This window comes from Rhopilema esculentum, chromosome 4, assembly GCF_057945365.1.
Source record: "Rhopilema esculentum isolate cy_ngs chromosome 4, ASM5794536v1, whole genome shotgun sequence".
Lineage (NCBI taxonomy): Eukaryota > Metazoa > Cnidaria > Scyphozoa > Rhizostomeae > Rhizostomatidae > Rhopilema > Rhopilema esculentum.
The window spans coordinates 5,631,732-5,648,894 of NC_142818.1; the positions used below are offsets into that span (position 1 = coordinate 5,631,732).

Genomic DNA, 17,163 nt, shown 5'->3' on the forward strand with positions numbered 1-17,163 from the left:
GAGTAAAGATATGGAACAATTTCGAAAATCATTCCCACTTCAACTTTAAATTATCTGGAACGCAATCGTAAAAGTTATAAAAATCGAATATTTCGAAGTCAGCCAAAAAATGGACCTGAAGAGCAAGCAAGAATTTTATATTATGTATACTCTTATTACGTGGAAATGTTTACAGTAATATTTTCACAGTGTTTGCAGAAATTCTGTGATTGATTGATTGTGAGGCAAAAATTGAGAAGTCCAAATTGAAACCGCTTGAACGTTAGAAAGAAATATTTGAGAAAAATTATGAAGGCCCAGTAGAAGCATCAACACAACCGATAGAGAACGCAATTTTTTTGGATGTAGAGGACGAAATAGAGGAAAGTAAAGATGAGGTGGATATCCTATTTTTTAATGACGAAGGAGAACCAGAAATTGAAAGTTCATCTGTATTGGATGGATAGAATTACTGTAACAACATCAAGAAACTTATTTTGTTATTTTCCAAGTCCATCGATGTAAAACGATATTTTTCCAGCTTGTGACAATGTCAGCAAAAAAATTTCGGTACGAAAAAATTTCGGTACGAAAAAATTTGGTGGGATTAATTTTCGGCTGCCTTTGTTTTACCGAAAATAATCCCCCTACCGAAATATTTTGTACTTAATTCACTTACCAAATGCATGTGTTAATTGAAGATACGTTGTGAAGTAGACAATCATTTTAGTTGAATCAGTGACATTTCAAGTAACTAGTCCTTCAAGGGAACTACATCATGACAAATTTGGATCAGCATTTAAGTTCCCATTGGCTAGAGTAAACAATATGCATTTTTTTTACCAGTCAGCAACGCTGGTTTTCAATTTCCAAAACCTGAACGATGATGATAAATACATTGAATTCTTTGATTTGATGAAATGATTTGAAATAGCGACAAAGAACTGAACATATTTCTGATCGTCACCCTGGTTTTTAAATTGTTTACAACAAATTCTTGATGGTTTTGATATTGTTTATGTTTCAAATCTCTTTTTCCAATCCCCTCTCAAATAGATTTTTCTATTTCTAGATTCTAACTAACTTTTTGAGACTATGGCACCAAGGGCACACAACTTTCACATTTAGATTTCACACTCGTTTTGCATATGCGAAACAGAGGTTGGAGCTGGATAGACCAGTTTTTTATACTACTTCAGATCTCAGTATTCATTTTTATTTTAAGCAAATCTAAATTCTAATGTTATCAATATTAATACTAAGGATCCTATGTGATTTCTGGAAAAAAGGTTTTTTATCTTTATACAAAATATTTCATGATGTAAGATAAGAGACCTTTGAGGCTTGAAGAATTTTTATCGTTTTCGTATAAAGCTTGTTTTTTCAACTTTGAAGTTCTTATTTTTTTTTAAATTTAATTCTTTTCTATTTATTTACTTTGAGTACTGAAGTTTTTCATTTTTTCATTATTTTCCAGTACCCGCTCTTCTAGGGAATTCCTTACCTAAAACATTGATATATGGTATGCGTATATATACGTTTACTTGTCAAATTGACATCTACGGATAACAGTCAGGCTTTCAAATAATTTTTCAAAATTATTTTTTTCCTTTTTACGTACTTTATATAATCATTTTGTTTACCTAATGTAGTTTTTTTACAAATCTAAGGGATGCATGACTCGATAGCTCTCCTGAGTTCTTTCCATCTAGGCCAAGCAATGCATCGTTGTTATTATTAAGATTTTAGTTTAAAGTAGTTGGCTGCTTTTATTTGGAAATTTAGATCAAAATTGAAATTGAAATTTTAGCTGTCTTCTAAGCCATTCTGAGAGAAGAATATAACCTCGTGTAGCAATTTATCATCAATAGTCCAATCCTGTGATGTAAGAGCTTTTGGAATGCACTTTGTAAATGTTGTATGTAATTTCTTACCAAATTCAAATAGAATTTCAATATCATTATTTGTAGAGATGTTCAGTTTAAATTTCATGATAATTTAAAAACTGAGTTCACATAACATAATGGTATGGTCGTTATTAACTTTACACGTCTTGAGTGATTTTTTTTTGGAATATACAGCTGCTTCAATGATTCATTCTGAAGCAACTAGATTCTCTAATCATATTCTATACAGCAAGCCAAAGCTCATTAAAACCTAGTTTTAGGAAAATGGGTTCCTAAGGCCTCCCTAAAATTTTGCCTGTTTTCTTAGAACTGTTGGTACCAGAGTGAGTTAACTAACCGTGAATTAATGTGCAGCCAATATCGTATAAGGCCTCCTGTTACCATGCCACGGCGCCTCTCTTTGTTTGTTCGATGGTATAAACCTTTCCTTTTCCGCAGAACTACCTCTCCTATGCACTTAAACAGGAAAAAGGAACTCTTAAATCGTGGTTAGTCTGTGTCCCTGTAAAGACTTTTCTTGTAGCTTTGAATAAAGAGTGCACTGGCAACATTACTTGATAGTTGATACTGATATCCAAGGACCGAGGAACATAATATGAATTGAGTGGGTTACAATGTCTTTTGTGGGGGGGGGGGGGGGTTGTAGGTTTCTAAACAAGCTAAAAAACCAAGAGCAAGGCAATTTTTGTATGGTTTTAGGTAATTTTCAAATATTAATTCTCACAATTTGCCTGGGAAATGGTCAGGCAAGTACAGGCTCTTTCTTCACCAAACCACTGCAATTTGGCCCTGGTTTCAACACGTTTGAACAAATCCAGGATAACAGTAATCCATTAACAAACTACAAATTTTTCTTTGCACACAGCGCACGAAGTCTGTAACTGGTTTGACGGATTTTTCATATTATGAGGTTTTCCACTGTGTTCTTTCTGCTCATGTACTTAGAATTCAGAAAAAATTAAAAATTCATCCTTACCACTCTTTTTGAATGTAGATTAAATTTAGAAGATGGCAACGAATAAAAAAATCAAGCAGGCAAACAACGATAGGGTCTCGTTACAGGGCCGGTGAAACGTATTTGAAAGTGGAGGGGCCAAAATATCAAAGTCTTGAAAGGGCTTAGAAAAGGTCGCTTTATGGTTGGCGGCAAAAAAAATCTTAGAATTATGGTGTCTTAGGGATGGCCAGAAACTGTATCTAAAATGAATTTTGACTGAAGATGTTGCATAGCCGCGTCTATTGTGATGTTGACTTGAAATAGAAAAGTTTTGCAAAGTTTTAGTTAGAATATCCACTATTATATAGCTCGTAATGAAACCTTTTTTCAGATTTTAAAAGAACCCGAAATAAGATGGGGAAGAAAAATAAATGAAACACGAATTAATAAAAACATTAAAATTGAAATATCAACAGAAGAACTATCAACTGAAAATAAAAAGTTAAGCAATTTTGTACAGTTAAGATATGACTTTGTAACATCTGATCTTAACTTTTTCGGAAATAAAGTGCTTTAACAAAAATTTGAAAAACCTTCAAACTAGGCTTGTCAATATTTTCTCTTTCTTAGTAGGAATGAATTATCCAAACATCAGACTCTGAAGTTTTCTAGATGATTCTTTTTAAGAACAAATCTGCCCATACTTTTTTCTCATAATCCTCAAAAAAGTTCTTTCCAGCTGTTTCTTTTCCTTCAATGTTTCTGTTTCTCTTTTTGTAATGTTTCTGAGAAAGTTTTTACTAAAAATAGACCTTGTGTGCCAAATTTAGGCAATGGAAAAAACGAAACTCCGTCTATTTGTGCTGTCACCAGGTTATTCTGGACTAGGTTTCTCGATCTATTTGCTAAGCCAAGCTGTTACTCGTTGTGAAACTTAGACAATGACCAATTTCTTCGATCTAATTTCCATATTCAATTTTATTGTATGTCTTTTATGGTAAAGACAAAGCAAACAAGGTAAAGCTAAGGACACATTTAAGAAAATACTACGCAAAGTTACTTACAGAATTAAATACTACATTTATTTCCACTTTGGCCTAAAATTTTTCTTTAGCTCTGCAGAAAAGGTGGTGGGGGCCATGGCCTCCCCGCCCCCTCCCCGGTTTTGCCGGCCCTGCATTAGGATTTGTTAAAATGGCTAAAGGTTTGCCACAACTTGAATCTGATGTGACAGGGCTGTCGGAAGCGAGGGGAATGAGAGCTGGACCTTCAATAATTGGCAATCTGTACTAAATTTTATTCATAATAGTGTACTGAATGGAAAGTATTATAACAGGCAGCCCCCCCCCCCAATAAGAAATTTGTTCAGACGACACTCCGCGAGCTTGTGGCTTGTGTAGAAATGAGCCATTGGTGCTAGCTAAAGTAGCTATTTAAACTAAAGCATAGAATAATAAATCATCAAATAGGCACGTTTGAGTTCGGGGGGGGGGGGGGGGGGCTAGGGGGCCCCCTCACCTTTTTGCTGAGCTATGATATTCAGTCAGTGGTGTCAAAGATTATGGGGGAAAGCAACCAAAATATTTGCCAATTTGTCTAGACCCTCCTCTAAATTCCAAAATGTGCACCAGCGTCCATGTTAAAGGCCAGTAACACAAAACTAACCCTTCTTTTAACACAATACCTGTTTCTTTATTTTCAAGAACATGTGTTTTTAAATTGATACATGGAACGATTCCCGGGCTTGGCTTCAAAGAAAATTATCATTGTTTGGACACAATCTGAACATAGGAGAACTCAATATTTCAGGTGACTCTTCGTACTTCTCTTGATTCAAGTACGGTACAACTGAAGTCTCTTTTTGTGTTTTAGCAATTATAAGTCAATGATCAGTGAAGGTTCTCTGTTAGCCATTAATTTCCACCGGGTTTCTTTGATCTTTGCAGATTGGGTTACGGTCAGTAGCATATGATTTGTTCTTGTATATTGCCCCGTGAACAATAAAATCAAACATTTTACTTAAAAAGTGTATAAATTTTTTAATTTTTGTTTATTGTAGTCAACTTTATGAAAGATATTTTTGACAACTTTTCTACCCAGAATTATACCATACCGGCATTTCCGGTGGGACAAAATGCTAGCGCGAGATCACGCGTTTCTGCCGCGTGATAAAGACGGTAAACAATCTGCGGTCTGGTGTTGTCCTTTGTTGAAATTATAATGCGTCTAAGCATAACATTCGGGTAATGGCTGTCAAAACAGTTGGTACGTTCATATGAACCAAATGCTGACAAATCGTTACAGGCTTTGCTATGGAAAACCATCATCGAAGAAGAGTTTACCCAAAAATCGATAAAAATATTGCCGGCCTGTATGACATCGAGAGAACTTTAGGCTCAGGACATTTCGCTGTCGTGAAGCTTGCTCGACATGTGTTTACCGGCGAAAAAGTGGCCGTTAAAGTTATTGATAAATCAAAATTGGATGAAGTTTCACGGGCACATCTTTATCAAGAGGTACGATGCATGAAGCTAGTGCAACATCCGAATGTTGTTAGGTTGTATGAAGTTGTTGACACGCCGACAAAATTATATTTGATTCTTGAGTTCGGTGACGGTGGAGACATGTATGATCATATCATGAAACACGAAGGAAAAGGGATCAATGAGGAGAAGGCAAAACATTATTTCCGACAAATTGTTTCAGCAATCGATTACTGTCACAAGCTTCATGTTGTCCACCGAGATTTAAAGCCTGAGAACGTTATATTCTTTGAGTCTCAGGATGTTGCAAAATTAACGGATTTCGGGTTTTCAAATAGCTTTCTGCCGGGTGAGAAGTTATCTACATCCTGTGGATCACTGGCCTATTCTGCCCCTGAAATTCTTCTTGGGGACTCATATGAACCACCGGCTGTTGGTGAGTATAGGTTAAATTTAATTTCTGTCTAGCTAAATACTTTGATGATCTAACTTTTCATGATTTGACAAAAACCTTAAAGAGCCCTTCTGGAGCTGACATTTTGCGTGAATGGCAGTAAGAAATCACAGTACGTTTCCTCTCGGTGTTCCCCTCAAGAGTGGTTGCCGTTGAGACACTAATCAACCTCACAACAGCCACGAAATTCGTTTCAATGTCATTAGCAAAATGAACATTGAACCCACCATGCCAGATCTTGATAAACCACATTTTCATAACAGCGAGCCTGCCGTGTCTGGTGGTAGTGACAGCAGCCAGCAAAGAACGTTTTTAAACAAATAAAGTTTTTTGGTTTCCCTGTTTTGACGAAAGTGCCCTAAACGATATTGTATCTGAGTAATGCTATGATAAAATCAAAAAGACAGAACAGATTGAATCGCCAATAAACATTAATAAGTTCATTGCAAATTTTTTTAGTACACTGCATTTAACAATACAGTGTTAAATAGCAACCCAGCATGACTGAAGTTAAAATGTTTTTGGAACAAATTGTTCGGTCAAATAAAATGGTTATTGTATGTAACTGACTGGTATTTTAAATTTGTGTTGCTTTATTAGCCTAAACCAATACGAACCAATAAACATTCTGCCAAAATTAAATAATAGGTTACAAATGTTTTTTAAACATTGTAAAAGTAGTTCACATCTTTCTTGAGAAGTAGACTAAAGCTGTGTAAAATTAATGATTATATAGTTTCTATTTCTTAAGGTTTTTGCCAGAAATAAATTTAGTAGAATATGGCTGCATAAGATAGCATGTGAAATTGAATACAAACCCTACATGCCTGCCAATAAAAAAAGACCTCCCAATAAGAATCTAGCAGATGGAGCTATTCCTATACCGTGAAGGCTCAGTGACACATGTGGCCATATTTTTTACCTGTCTCAAACAATTCAAGATCCTAAATTCATTTAAGATTTTCAAATCAATATTGCAAAACAATGATAAAAAATTGTGCTTCTCTGCTTTTACCTTCAATCAAATTCAAATCATTTCAAATCATCTATTTTTGGCTGAATGATTTCGAATTATGTTCCATGTCTGTTTCACCAGCCACCAAGTAAAATGGTTTGCAAAATTCTGTTTTTGGAGATTGGACTTTATAATGCCAGATGTCACCTTCTGCTCAGATATGGAAAAACATGTATGTTCTAGTAATGTGATAAGTTGTGGTTGATTCATCTCTATTGAATGAGTTGTTAAAGGGATTGCTTTGCGTCATATTGCCAATTTATGAAAAGTAAGTAGCTTAAGCTAATACAGTCAAATCAATGATCCAATTTTGAAGACCAAATTTTTTAAGGTATTGAATCATATTTTGGTATATATTTAAGTCTGTCCTTGCAAGTAAAAGTCTGAAGAGTAAAGAGTATAAGCAGGGAAATCAGGAGCATTTAACAGTAACTTGTCCAAGATGGGCACTTTTCCAAAAGTTCTTAAGATTGCACACCTCAGAAAAGGGCATTTTTCCAAAATTTAGGAGCATGTACCCTGCAAGTACCAGTACCAATATCTTTGATATGAACATATGGTTTGTGGTTCCCAGAAAGTAAAATAAAAGTAAAACAAGGGCAAAGGTTGTTCAGATGTCTTCGTCAACACTATTTATTAGACTATTTAGACTAAAAAACTCTTCATAAGATATACACTGCTAAATTGCTAAAATATTATAAGCTCCACCGCTGAAAGCACAATATTTGAGCAATTATTTGTTATTGAAATGTACATTTGTTTCCAGCAATTCAAAAGGTTTTGAAAATCATTTGGCTTTCTCTCTTTTGAGCATTTAGTTTTTTAATTACGATAGAAAGCAACACTTGAGCTCTTTTTATATTGGTCTGTTTTGTTTCCATCTGTTTTCAAAGGGCATTTTCAAATGTATCTTTTTATATCTGTGTAAGGATCAAATAACATTTGATCAGATTTCCTATGAAAACATGATGAAAATGGGGCCTCATTTTACGCTAGAAACTGTAAAATACTTTTTTCTTTATATCAAGCTAAAAATAGTACTATGTGCTGTAGCAAAAGGTAGGGAATATTGGAAGCTAGATATATAGAGCAAGCAAGAGATTAGACAAAGATGTAATTAGGTATGAAAAAAAGTAAATAATATTTAGATCAAAGTTTGAGAGGAGTTATTGGTTCTAAGTTGCAAGTTGAGGTTTAAGTATTTTCTTGAAGAATGTTATTGAATTGCTGAGATTTCAAAAATAAAATTTAAGATCTGTGTTTTAATCACGCTTTGTTACAGATATTATTGGGTCATGCCAATTGCTTTTGAATAAATTCATCTGATTAACTAACCTTCTGAGCTGCTGTTTTGCTAACTAATAATTATGTCCCTTTGCTATTCCAATTTTTCACATCATTGACTAGAGGGTATCCTGAATAGTTTCATCCTTTTCTCAAGTTGAATGGCTTTACTTTTGTCATGATGACTGTATGCTAGCTTTTGTTACAGAATATTGGTTTGGTAGATGCATTGTATGAGGCTCTCATTTAAAATTCTGTTACCACCAACTTTGTCTGTTCATTATAAAATTATTTTGAGATGGCTGTCCCCTTGTGTATGCCTTTTTTATCAGCTGATGTTTCATTTTAATAAACTATTCAGGAAAAATAAACTGTGTGTTTTTTTTCCATCCATAATGGATATTTTGAATAAAACAACATTGAGTTCTTTTTTCTTCCTGATTTAGTCATTTCAAAAGTATTTATATTTATCATTTTGTGACTGCTTTGAAAATTTTTTCACAATTATATATGTAATTTTTGGATTTGAAGAACTGAAGATTAACAAATATGGACAGGTTGCTTTTGCAATTCCAAAGCCCTTTGAACTTGTTACATCAGTATAATGGAGATATCCCCCAGCAACCAACTAAGCATGAAAAGAACTTGCTTTAAAGTACAGAGAAATTTCACATTATGGAGGGGTCATATTATGTCATTTTTTTGTAGGATCAGGTGAAAATTCATTCTAGATGAAAAAAAAATTCTAATAAATAATAATATAGCATTTCCTGCTTGCAGTGCCTGCATATGCTGCACTGTTTGCCTCAAGCAATGCTGCAAATTACTTTAGAAAGTTCTTCCCACCTGTCCCTGTCTCTAGCTATTTTCTCAATAGGTCTAAATCATCCCTAGTTTTAAACTGTTTAATTTACATACCATTTTTAATGTTTCCTTTAACAATATCATTGCGTAATTTCACTGGCAATGTTATGCTTTGATTTCCCATCTGTATTTCTTGAAAAATTTTCTAGGCACCTAAGATAATGTTGTTTGTTGGCAATACAAACAAAAGTTTTTTTCTGCTGAATATTTTTGTTTACCAGAATTCAACTTTGGGAAAACTGTGTACGATGAATACAGTCGTTTTCACTGCTTGAATTCATGTATGGTGTGGTTTAGTTTATGGCACTGTTTTAAAGGCACTATGTCCCATCAATCAATTGTTCAGAGTTAAAAATAGGCTTTACACCAAGTTTATGATTGAGAGAACATTGAGAATTTGCCTTATGTTGCTGATTGGATATGTACCAACAGATCTATTGTGTAGTCCAGGCAATGGGAAAAAAGGAGATACTGCTAGTATTGCTGCAAATATTTTGCAGGTGATTGTTTAATACAACTTCCTGCAGTCAGATCTGAAAGACTCATGTGAATGGGATTCACAAGATTCTTACCATAGCTGATAATAACACTGTAAAAGTAATGAATGGATTACCTTTAAAAATTAGGCATGTCTTATAGTCAGATAATTTTTCAGCTTTTGAGTGATAAGCCTGTCTAAAACATTCTTTTATCGACGAAGGTGGATTGCGCCTCATTTTAACAAGCCTACTGTTTGTCAACTGTGTAATCTTACTTTGTTTTCCAGATGTCTGGAGTTTGGGTGTTATATTGTATATGATGGTGTGTGGAGAAGGACCATTCAGTCATGCCAATGACAGTGAAACGCTTACTAAGATCATGGATTGCAGTTACTACGTCCCAGATCATTTATCTTCAGAATGTAAAAGGTCTGTGCAGCCATGTAAAAATATATTTTTCCAATGGATGATTTTTTAATCAAATGCTATTTAACAATCAGATGACAGTTTTATATGTTTTCCCCCAATATTTGCAAGCATGGGCGTAGGGGAGCCTAAACGTTTAGGAAAGGTATATTATGACTCTTGTTGTTGCTTCACTGAAAAGAAATCGCCTAGGTTGGCCTAAAATTCGATATATTTTGCCTGATTGGGGGGGTCATTGCCCCCTATCCCCTACGTCTCTTATGGCTGTGTTTGCAGGGGAAGGCTGAAGTTCAGAATATTCTTTTGCCTTTAGATAACGCAATGCATCATGTTAAATCTGATTTAGCAGAACTGTTTTCAATTTCCGTTGTGAGTTTCTCCTACTCTTGTAACGCACATCCAAGTCCCTTTGTGCTAACCTATTAGCAAATTATTCCTTCTGTAGTCTGATATCGCGAATGCTGGTACGTGAGCCTTCAAAACGAGCCAGTTTAGAGAGTATCTACCATGATCCTTGGCTGCAATCATCTTTGGAAGAAGAAGAGACACCAGAACCTTTAATATCAGAACTCCATGTTACCCCAGACTTGCACCTCAGTGTACTGCAAAAAATGGAGGCCGGTCAAATTGCCAAAAGAGAAGAAATCAAAAGGTTGTTTATTCGTAAATACTTTTTCGTCAATTACCACCCCAGCTGTTTTGCGATTCTTATTTAACGAAATGATATTGGTTACTTATTTTCTAGTTATCAGTTGCCTCTTTTTAGTGCAAATGATGGTTATACTTTGAAATCTGTTCTGTCATTTGATATTCTTAGCACTTCCACCTCTTCTCTCTTCCCCCATACAGCCGCCCCCCCCCCCACACACACAGTAATTACGTCATCTATGTATGGTAACATTCTACTTCCTGCGTCTTTTATTTTAATCGTCATGCTGGATTTCGCTTGCAAGTGTTCGACAGAAGTGCAAAATGTAATATGATTTGAATTTTGCAATCATCCCATCAAAGCTATGTTGGGTTTTTCAGTCAAAATACTCGTTACACAGCTAAAGCCAAAGAATTAAGCGGATTATTCGAAGCTGAACAATCTTAGCTTTAAGAAGACGGTCTTGCGCTGTTAAAGTCGCTTGTGCAGTTCTCTAAGGCAACATAGAATATTGCTCATTATTTCTTTTATCCGATTTTCTGCAAGAGTGAGCCGTGCGCTGGCAGATGAACACACATTGCGTGTTGCAGGTGTAGGTGTCACATGGAATAAGTACCTAAAATACAGTGTATATGAGAAAAAGTCCCTTAATTATCAATTTCTTCTACATTAATGAACCTTCATTTGTATAGTTTGTTTTAATTGATAAGCATTTTCTAGTGGCAAACTTTGAACAGTAGAAGTGTTTATTGATAAAAGAACTTATGCATTTTGATGAGCTATTTTAAAAAAACCATATTCATTTGAAGTAGGATTGTCAAATTGGGAAGTTAGATCGTGGGACTTCAGTGATCAGAATGGGGCATCAATGTTATGTGTTACAAATCGGCTGAGATATAACCACTTTCGCACATGCAGAATAAGCGAACTTCGGGAATTGCACTTACAAAGATAAAAAAAGTTTCTTGAAATTGTTGGCAGAAATTTGATGTATTCTTAGTGGTTTTGCATCCTTTTGATAGACGCAAAAATTCTTCTGTCAGCCATACTCTCTTAAAGCAAAGTTAGTCTCGCAAAATCAAATGTTTTGATTTAGATTTTAAGCTTTACATAGACTGATATCGGTTTACGTAAGTTAATGGATCTTCAGTTTTCCTTTGATATGTGACTTTGGTTTTTGGTGGTTTGATTTTTTTGTTCCACTTAAGTTTTGTTTCCTTAGTATCTCTGCTAACATAAGTCGTTTCTGGTTCCAAGGATGATAGCTGCTCTGATCAAAATGGGTCTGCTGTATTTTTAATGATCGTTCGAAAAGCCTGCTGTTAGGATGCACCTATTTTTCAATATCAACTTCGTTTCTATCGGCTAATTTAATGAATCGGTTTATTTGATACTCAGTATCATTAGTCAAAATTTCTGCTCATCTTAGTGAACTATTTGAGCAGAATATGCTGATTGATGTGATGGGCTGTGGACTTCACGTGGCAACCATGTCAACATATTCAAATTCTCTGTAACCTTTCCTTTTAATAATGCAGCTCAGTGGTCGCTTGTGTGCGCTTTTTCATTGCCTTGCAGTATTTGAACCATCTTTTCATCGTTCAATTTAACAATAGCATCTTTTCATCATTTAAAGGATGATTGTGCAATAAATTGTTTCTCTTGTAACGCCGAAAGTGTTGCATAATGATTACAGAGTATTAGCATCTTGTGATGCTGCTGCAGCTTGTAATTAGGCAGTGTAAACCCGTGAAAAACGAAAATGTGTATTTAGTGATTTTCGTCATGACTTTAGAAGAAATGGAATGTTTGTTGTTCTTTATGGAAAAAAAGCCAGTCTATTTAAGCTAACAATTGCTTGGAATTGTCGAAACACTTACAGTTAATTTCAGCAGTTTTACAAATATTTCCCCAATAACAATGTTGCAAAATTATAATTTGAATATCCTTAAATCCAAAACTATCTTTAAGAGGTGATCAAGTCTTTGCGTTATCTGCTTTTAAACAAAAATATTGCAATTTTGCAACTAAATGTTGGTTATAGTTAGACCTTTTATGACTTTGTCTAATCAATATGTTCTAACTGTTTCTGTTTTGTTTCCCACAGGTCGCTTGAAGGCAACAAGTATGATCATATAACTGCAACGTACTTTCTAATTGCCGAAAAATTATTGAGAAAAAGCTATGGGTCTACCGCTTTTCACCTGAAGCTTGAAGACAGGCGGTCATTTCCTTACGAAGAGACGCGATCTCAAAGGTACACAATTTCTTTTACTGTCTCAAGCGCTTTATTAGTAGCATTGGGCAACCTACATTCTTCTTTCCCAAGGTTTTAAGTTACATTTACAAGAATTTTCAGGTCTTGATATCTGATGAATGTCCTATCATATATCTCGGTTCGTCACTTTTATTAATTTTATTGTAGATGTGCATGTAGATGTTCAGAACTCTGTTTCATCATCAAGGCCTATCTATCTTATTTGACCTGAAGTTTTAGACTTTGATAAATATTTCAGAACTTTGTTTAATTACATAAAGGCGTCTTGAGCGTGGGCTTCCCTCCCACGTGTACGAATCCTGCTTCTCTTTGCAGTTGGTAGTGCGCTTTGAATGTCACCGACGATGGCGAAACAGCTGGTTGAAAGCCTAATTTTCCTTTAGAATTATTAAACCGCTTTTTGATCGGAATGTTTTGCTGTCCGGGAAACTATGTACATAATTCATGGCTAACCAAATCTTTGTACTTCCACAAAATTTTTTTATCTGTGTTCCGTATCCTTTGATTTACTTTTTAGGAATCTTTTAACTGTTGTTGTAGTTTACTTTTTTGACTCGATATTTACATCTCTAACAATCGATGCAGTATATGTATGTGCAAAGTTAACTGCTCTAGATCGAATCAAATTAAAATATACCAAAAGCTTTTTGGTGAACATATTTAAAACTATTACAAGGGCTACCTATATTTACATTCTTGGCCATTCCATTGCTTTATCGAATGTTTTTGAAGTTTTTAAAGTTTGCAGCGGATTTCAATTTGTTTGGATAGCCATTCCATATTTGAGGCTCAATGGTCGTTCATGAACAGTTCATTTTGCTCGGTTGAAAACAAAATCAAGACACTAGCAAAATGTTTTTGTCAAACATGAGTAAAATTTACTTGACAGCATTTAAGCAGCTAATGTTGTATCGCATATATAAAGGGCTATTTATTATCACTTTTAGTGACCCGAATCTTCTTGATGTGGAGCTTGAAGATCAGAACACAGGCACCAGTTCCCCGGAACTGCGACATCGTCCCTTGGATTCGAACTCTCCGAACAATGCACACCAAAGGAAGAACTCTATGCCGAGAAGTTTCGATGATATGTCAGACGTAATTCCGCCTGATGCTGGCATTAACGAAGGTAATGTTACCTATACGACCGAACTTGCCCCTCGTTCACTAAATATTGCTCCTCGTTCACATCGTCTCACATATCCAACTAGTATGATGAAAACGACTTCAAGTTCACCAAATTTGCTCAATGAAATATCGGAAGAAAACGAATCGGATTTTGAAGAAAGTCCACGAAATTCCCCGAAAAACTTTCGTCGGCATCCAAGAAGGCAACGGAAGTACGAAAATAAACGACCAGGTTGTCGTTTATCTCCTATTCACAGCCGTCGCTCAAGCTGTAGCAGCTCTGACGACGAGGAATTCCAGAAACTGGATCGTCGTCTTAATATTCAGGCAGCAATTAGTGCTGCAAGAACCTTGCCTAATGTTCCTGAAAACGGTGGAGGAAAAAGTGAATCTTCGAGTCAAAATGGTTGTCACAAAGCTAGAGAAAGTGCGTCGATTTTGCTAGCAAAGTTTTTTGAAGGAGAAAAAGAGAACGATGCTAACCTCATGAATTTACTTGATGTGCCTAGCAAGCTCTTCGTAACAAGCGTGAGCGGTCGTGTGCGAAATCTGAGTGACACAAATTTAGTTTCGTATCAGGCGAGGTACCGTTTGCCTTTACTCAAAAATATGAAATGTTCCAGTGATACCAACCTTGCCATTCTCCTGAGCAGCAAGAAAGCATCAAGTCAACAGAATCTAGACCCTCTGAAGTTAAACCTAAAGCATCTCGCATTCGGCATATGCAATTCTCCAGTCCTTTCCTCCGCAAGTCCCATAGAAGAAGAAAACCCAGCAGATATATCCCCTGAGGCCAGCCCAACTATTGAGGCAAAACGCCATTGCGCTGCTGACGTAACAAGCAGCCGTGATTCAAGTATCAATTATGAAAAAGCTGAGAATGAAATAAACCAATCTCAGAGAAAATCACTTGACACCAATTTGCAATCAAATTCAGCGTCAACAAACGAATCCGAGATGTTGCCTTCAAGAGACTCTGTTTCTTCAAATAATTCTAAGGGACCACCTAGCATTTCAAGCCCAACTATAGAACGCAAGATAAGTTCATCGCAACGGGTCCATCGGCAAATTGATTCGGAAGAGTTCAGCTCTATCCAGGAATCAGAAGAGAGCAATTCTTTGCAAGTAAATTCAAACGGAGCAAGAGATGGCATCCAGTCGAGATGTGGGAGCAGAAGTAGCTTGAAGTATCTGTATAATGAGATGACGAATGCAGACGGTAACAGCTGCTATACGATTGAGGAGACTCGAGCTTTAGTTCCTAAAAAATCATTCAAAAACAGGCCCGATAACTCTCGCGTACACTCAACAGGGTCCAGCCCACATACTTATTCAATCGGTAGAGTTGGTCGCATGGTGATTAGTGACCCAGTGAACAGTAAATGTTGTACAATTATTTGATAATTGTCAAATTGCTTAACTCATTTCTTAATAGCTAAGACTGTAAAATAAAGTTTATTGTATTTAAAATTCACTTTTAAAGACGAAAATTTGGATTTTAATGCAAGCAGACTCAGCTTATTGTGCATAAGTGAGACTCTCCGTCTTTTGTATTTTAATGAGTATTTGGGGGTAATTAGTTGAGTTTTGAATTCTTCTAATCTTTGAGAATTTTAGCGTTATAACAAGAAAATCCCAAACTTTTACGACGCTTGATCGATATTCTAAGAGTTATCCTCTAATTTTTAGCACATTCTTATAACTTTAATATAGATCAAATATGCTGTTAAAACTTAGCGAAAGCAAACAAATCATTCTTTTTAAACGAAATATCGTAATGTGTCCTTTCGTACGTAACACATTTAAATCAGATCACCGAACAGGGCATTTAATAAAATTTTGCTATTCGTAAAAAGGTATGCATGAAACGCTTTGTGGAGTGGCTAGAAATGTAACCCATTTTCTTATATTCTTCTATTTTTATTAGTACAGGCTATACCGCAAATCCTTTAAAATTTGAGACGATTTTTGGTTGGCATTCTTATCGAGAGGGGGTGGTCTTCGAAAAACGAAACAGCCAATATTGCTTCGTTTCTTTTTGTTTTTCACTTTTCTTTGAGTGTGGTCTTTGTCATGCACCAAAACCATTTTTGCAAAAGTTGGCTTTCCACAGCGGGGGCTTACTTTAGAGCAGGGGTAATTAAAAATGTACACTTCCTGGTTAGGGGCTAGTTTATAGGAGGAGACAAATGGAGGATTTACGGTATAGCATTTTAATAGTGTAAGTATACGTGGACTATGCTTCTAAGCCGGAGGGTGATTGTAGATCTTGGTTGAATCGATACTCCATTTTTTAGACGCACCTGTTATTCAGTCGTTGTTTTGCTTAAATTATGATGTAGCGTTGCGTTATTTAAGTAAGTATGAACGTCCACTGTGTGAAACAAAACAATGACCTTTTGAATAAACCGTAAGTACCGGAATATGACAAAGCTAAATGTCTTATCGTCATGATTTTCAATACATTTTCAGAAATTAACAATGCTGTATTACAAGTCTGTACTGTTCTACACACCAAAGCAGAAACCTTCCTGTATTTAGAGCGTGTACAGCACTCTGTAACAGACAGTTAAATCACGTTGTTCATTATTCAGCCATTATATCTCTGCTAATTGTATTGAAATAGACAATGTAGGTCATTATCGCCAACGTTATTGCAATGTTCAAAACAGTTGATCTAACAGTCAAAATGGTCCCTTAACCTTAGAATACAAATCCCAGATGTTGAACTTAATCCATTTTGCCTGATTGGGGTTTTCTGGTTTTTCCCTTGCAATGAACTTTGTAGAGTAAATCATTTTATTATTCTGGATTGAAATATCTAAAATTTTGTATACAATTAACAATGTAACTAAGCTACTTTTTGATGCAAAATTCCCTATTATGTACTCTTGCCTAAACTCCCGGCCCAGTTATTATATTTTCCGTTTAACTATGCTAACAGGGAGATCCTCTTATCGCTTGTTTGATTGGCACTGCTGTGTTCCCGGCACTTTTTCATTTATGAATTGTGAAATATCTTACTTTGATATGTATATATTTTATTAGTCCTCTCCATTTCTGAAATGGGTCCGTGTTTTATGTTCAATTATTCTTAAAACCGTACTGTATTTTGTGTTTCCTTTTATAGCAATGAATAACGGATCCATATTGAATGTATTGGTACATTGTCATTTGACTCTCTGTTGGAAATTTCTAATTGGTGCGATATACGGCATAGTCTCGTCTTCTTAACATTTCCAAGTTCTGTATTCACTGGCCTAACAGTAATGCTTGGCGC

General features: G+C 35.5%; 1 protein-coding gene across 1 annotated transcript; it reads left to right on the forward strand.

Moving 5' to 3' along the window:
- Positions 1 to 5,015: 5,015 nt before the first annotated feature.
- On the forward strand, positions 5,016 to 17,054 carry LOC135690721 (uncharacterized). Its single transcript, XM_065208360.2, has 5 exons — positions 5,016 to 5,742; positions 9,690 to 9,831; positions 10,274 to 10,480; positions 12,585 to 12,734; positions 13,703 to 17,054. The coding sequence occupies exons 1-5, from the start codon at positions 5,136 to 5,138 to the stop codon at positions 15,282 to 15,284; spliced, it is 2,688 nt and encodes an 895-aa protein (XP_065064432.2). The 5' UTR covers positions 5,016 to 5,135; the 3' UTR covers positions 15,285 to 17,054.
- The last annotated feature ends 109 nt before the right edge of the window (positions 17,055 to 17,163 follow it).

Bases quoted from the DNA above. Each gene is read 5' to 3' on its own strand.
- LOC135690721 (XM_065208360.2), top strand. From the start codon at position 5,136: ATGGAAAACCATCATCGAAGAAGAGTTTACCCAAAAATCGATAAAAAT. The intron at 10,481-12,584 runs GTTGTTTATTCG...TGTTTCCCACAG, and splicing joins AAAAGAGAAGAAATCAAAAG to GTCGCTTGAAGGCAACAAGT. The intron at 12,735-13,702 runs GTACACAATTTC...TATCACTTTTAG, and splicing joins GAAGAGACGCGATCTCAAAG to TGACCCGAATCTTCTTGATG.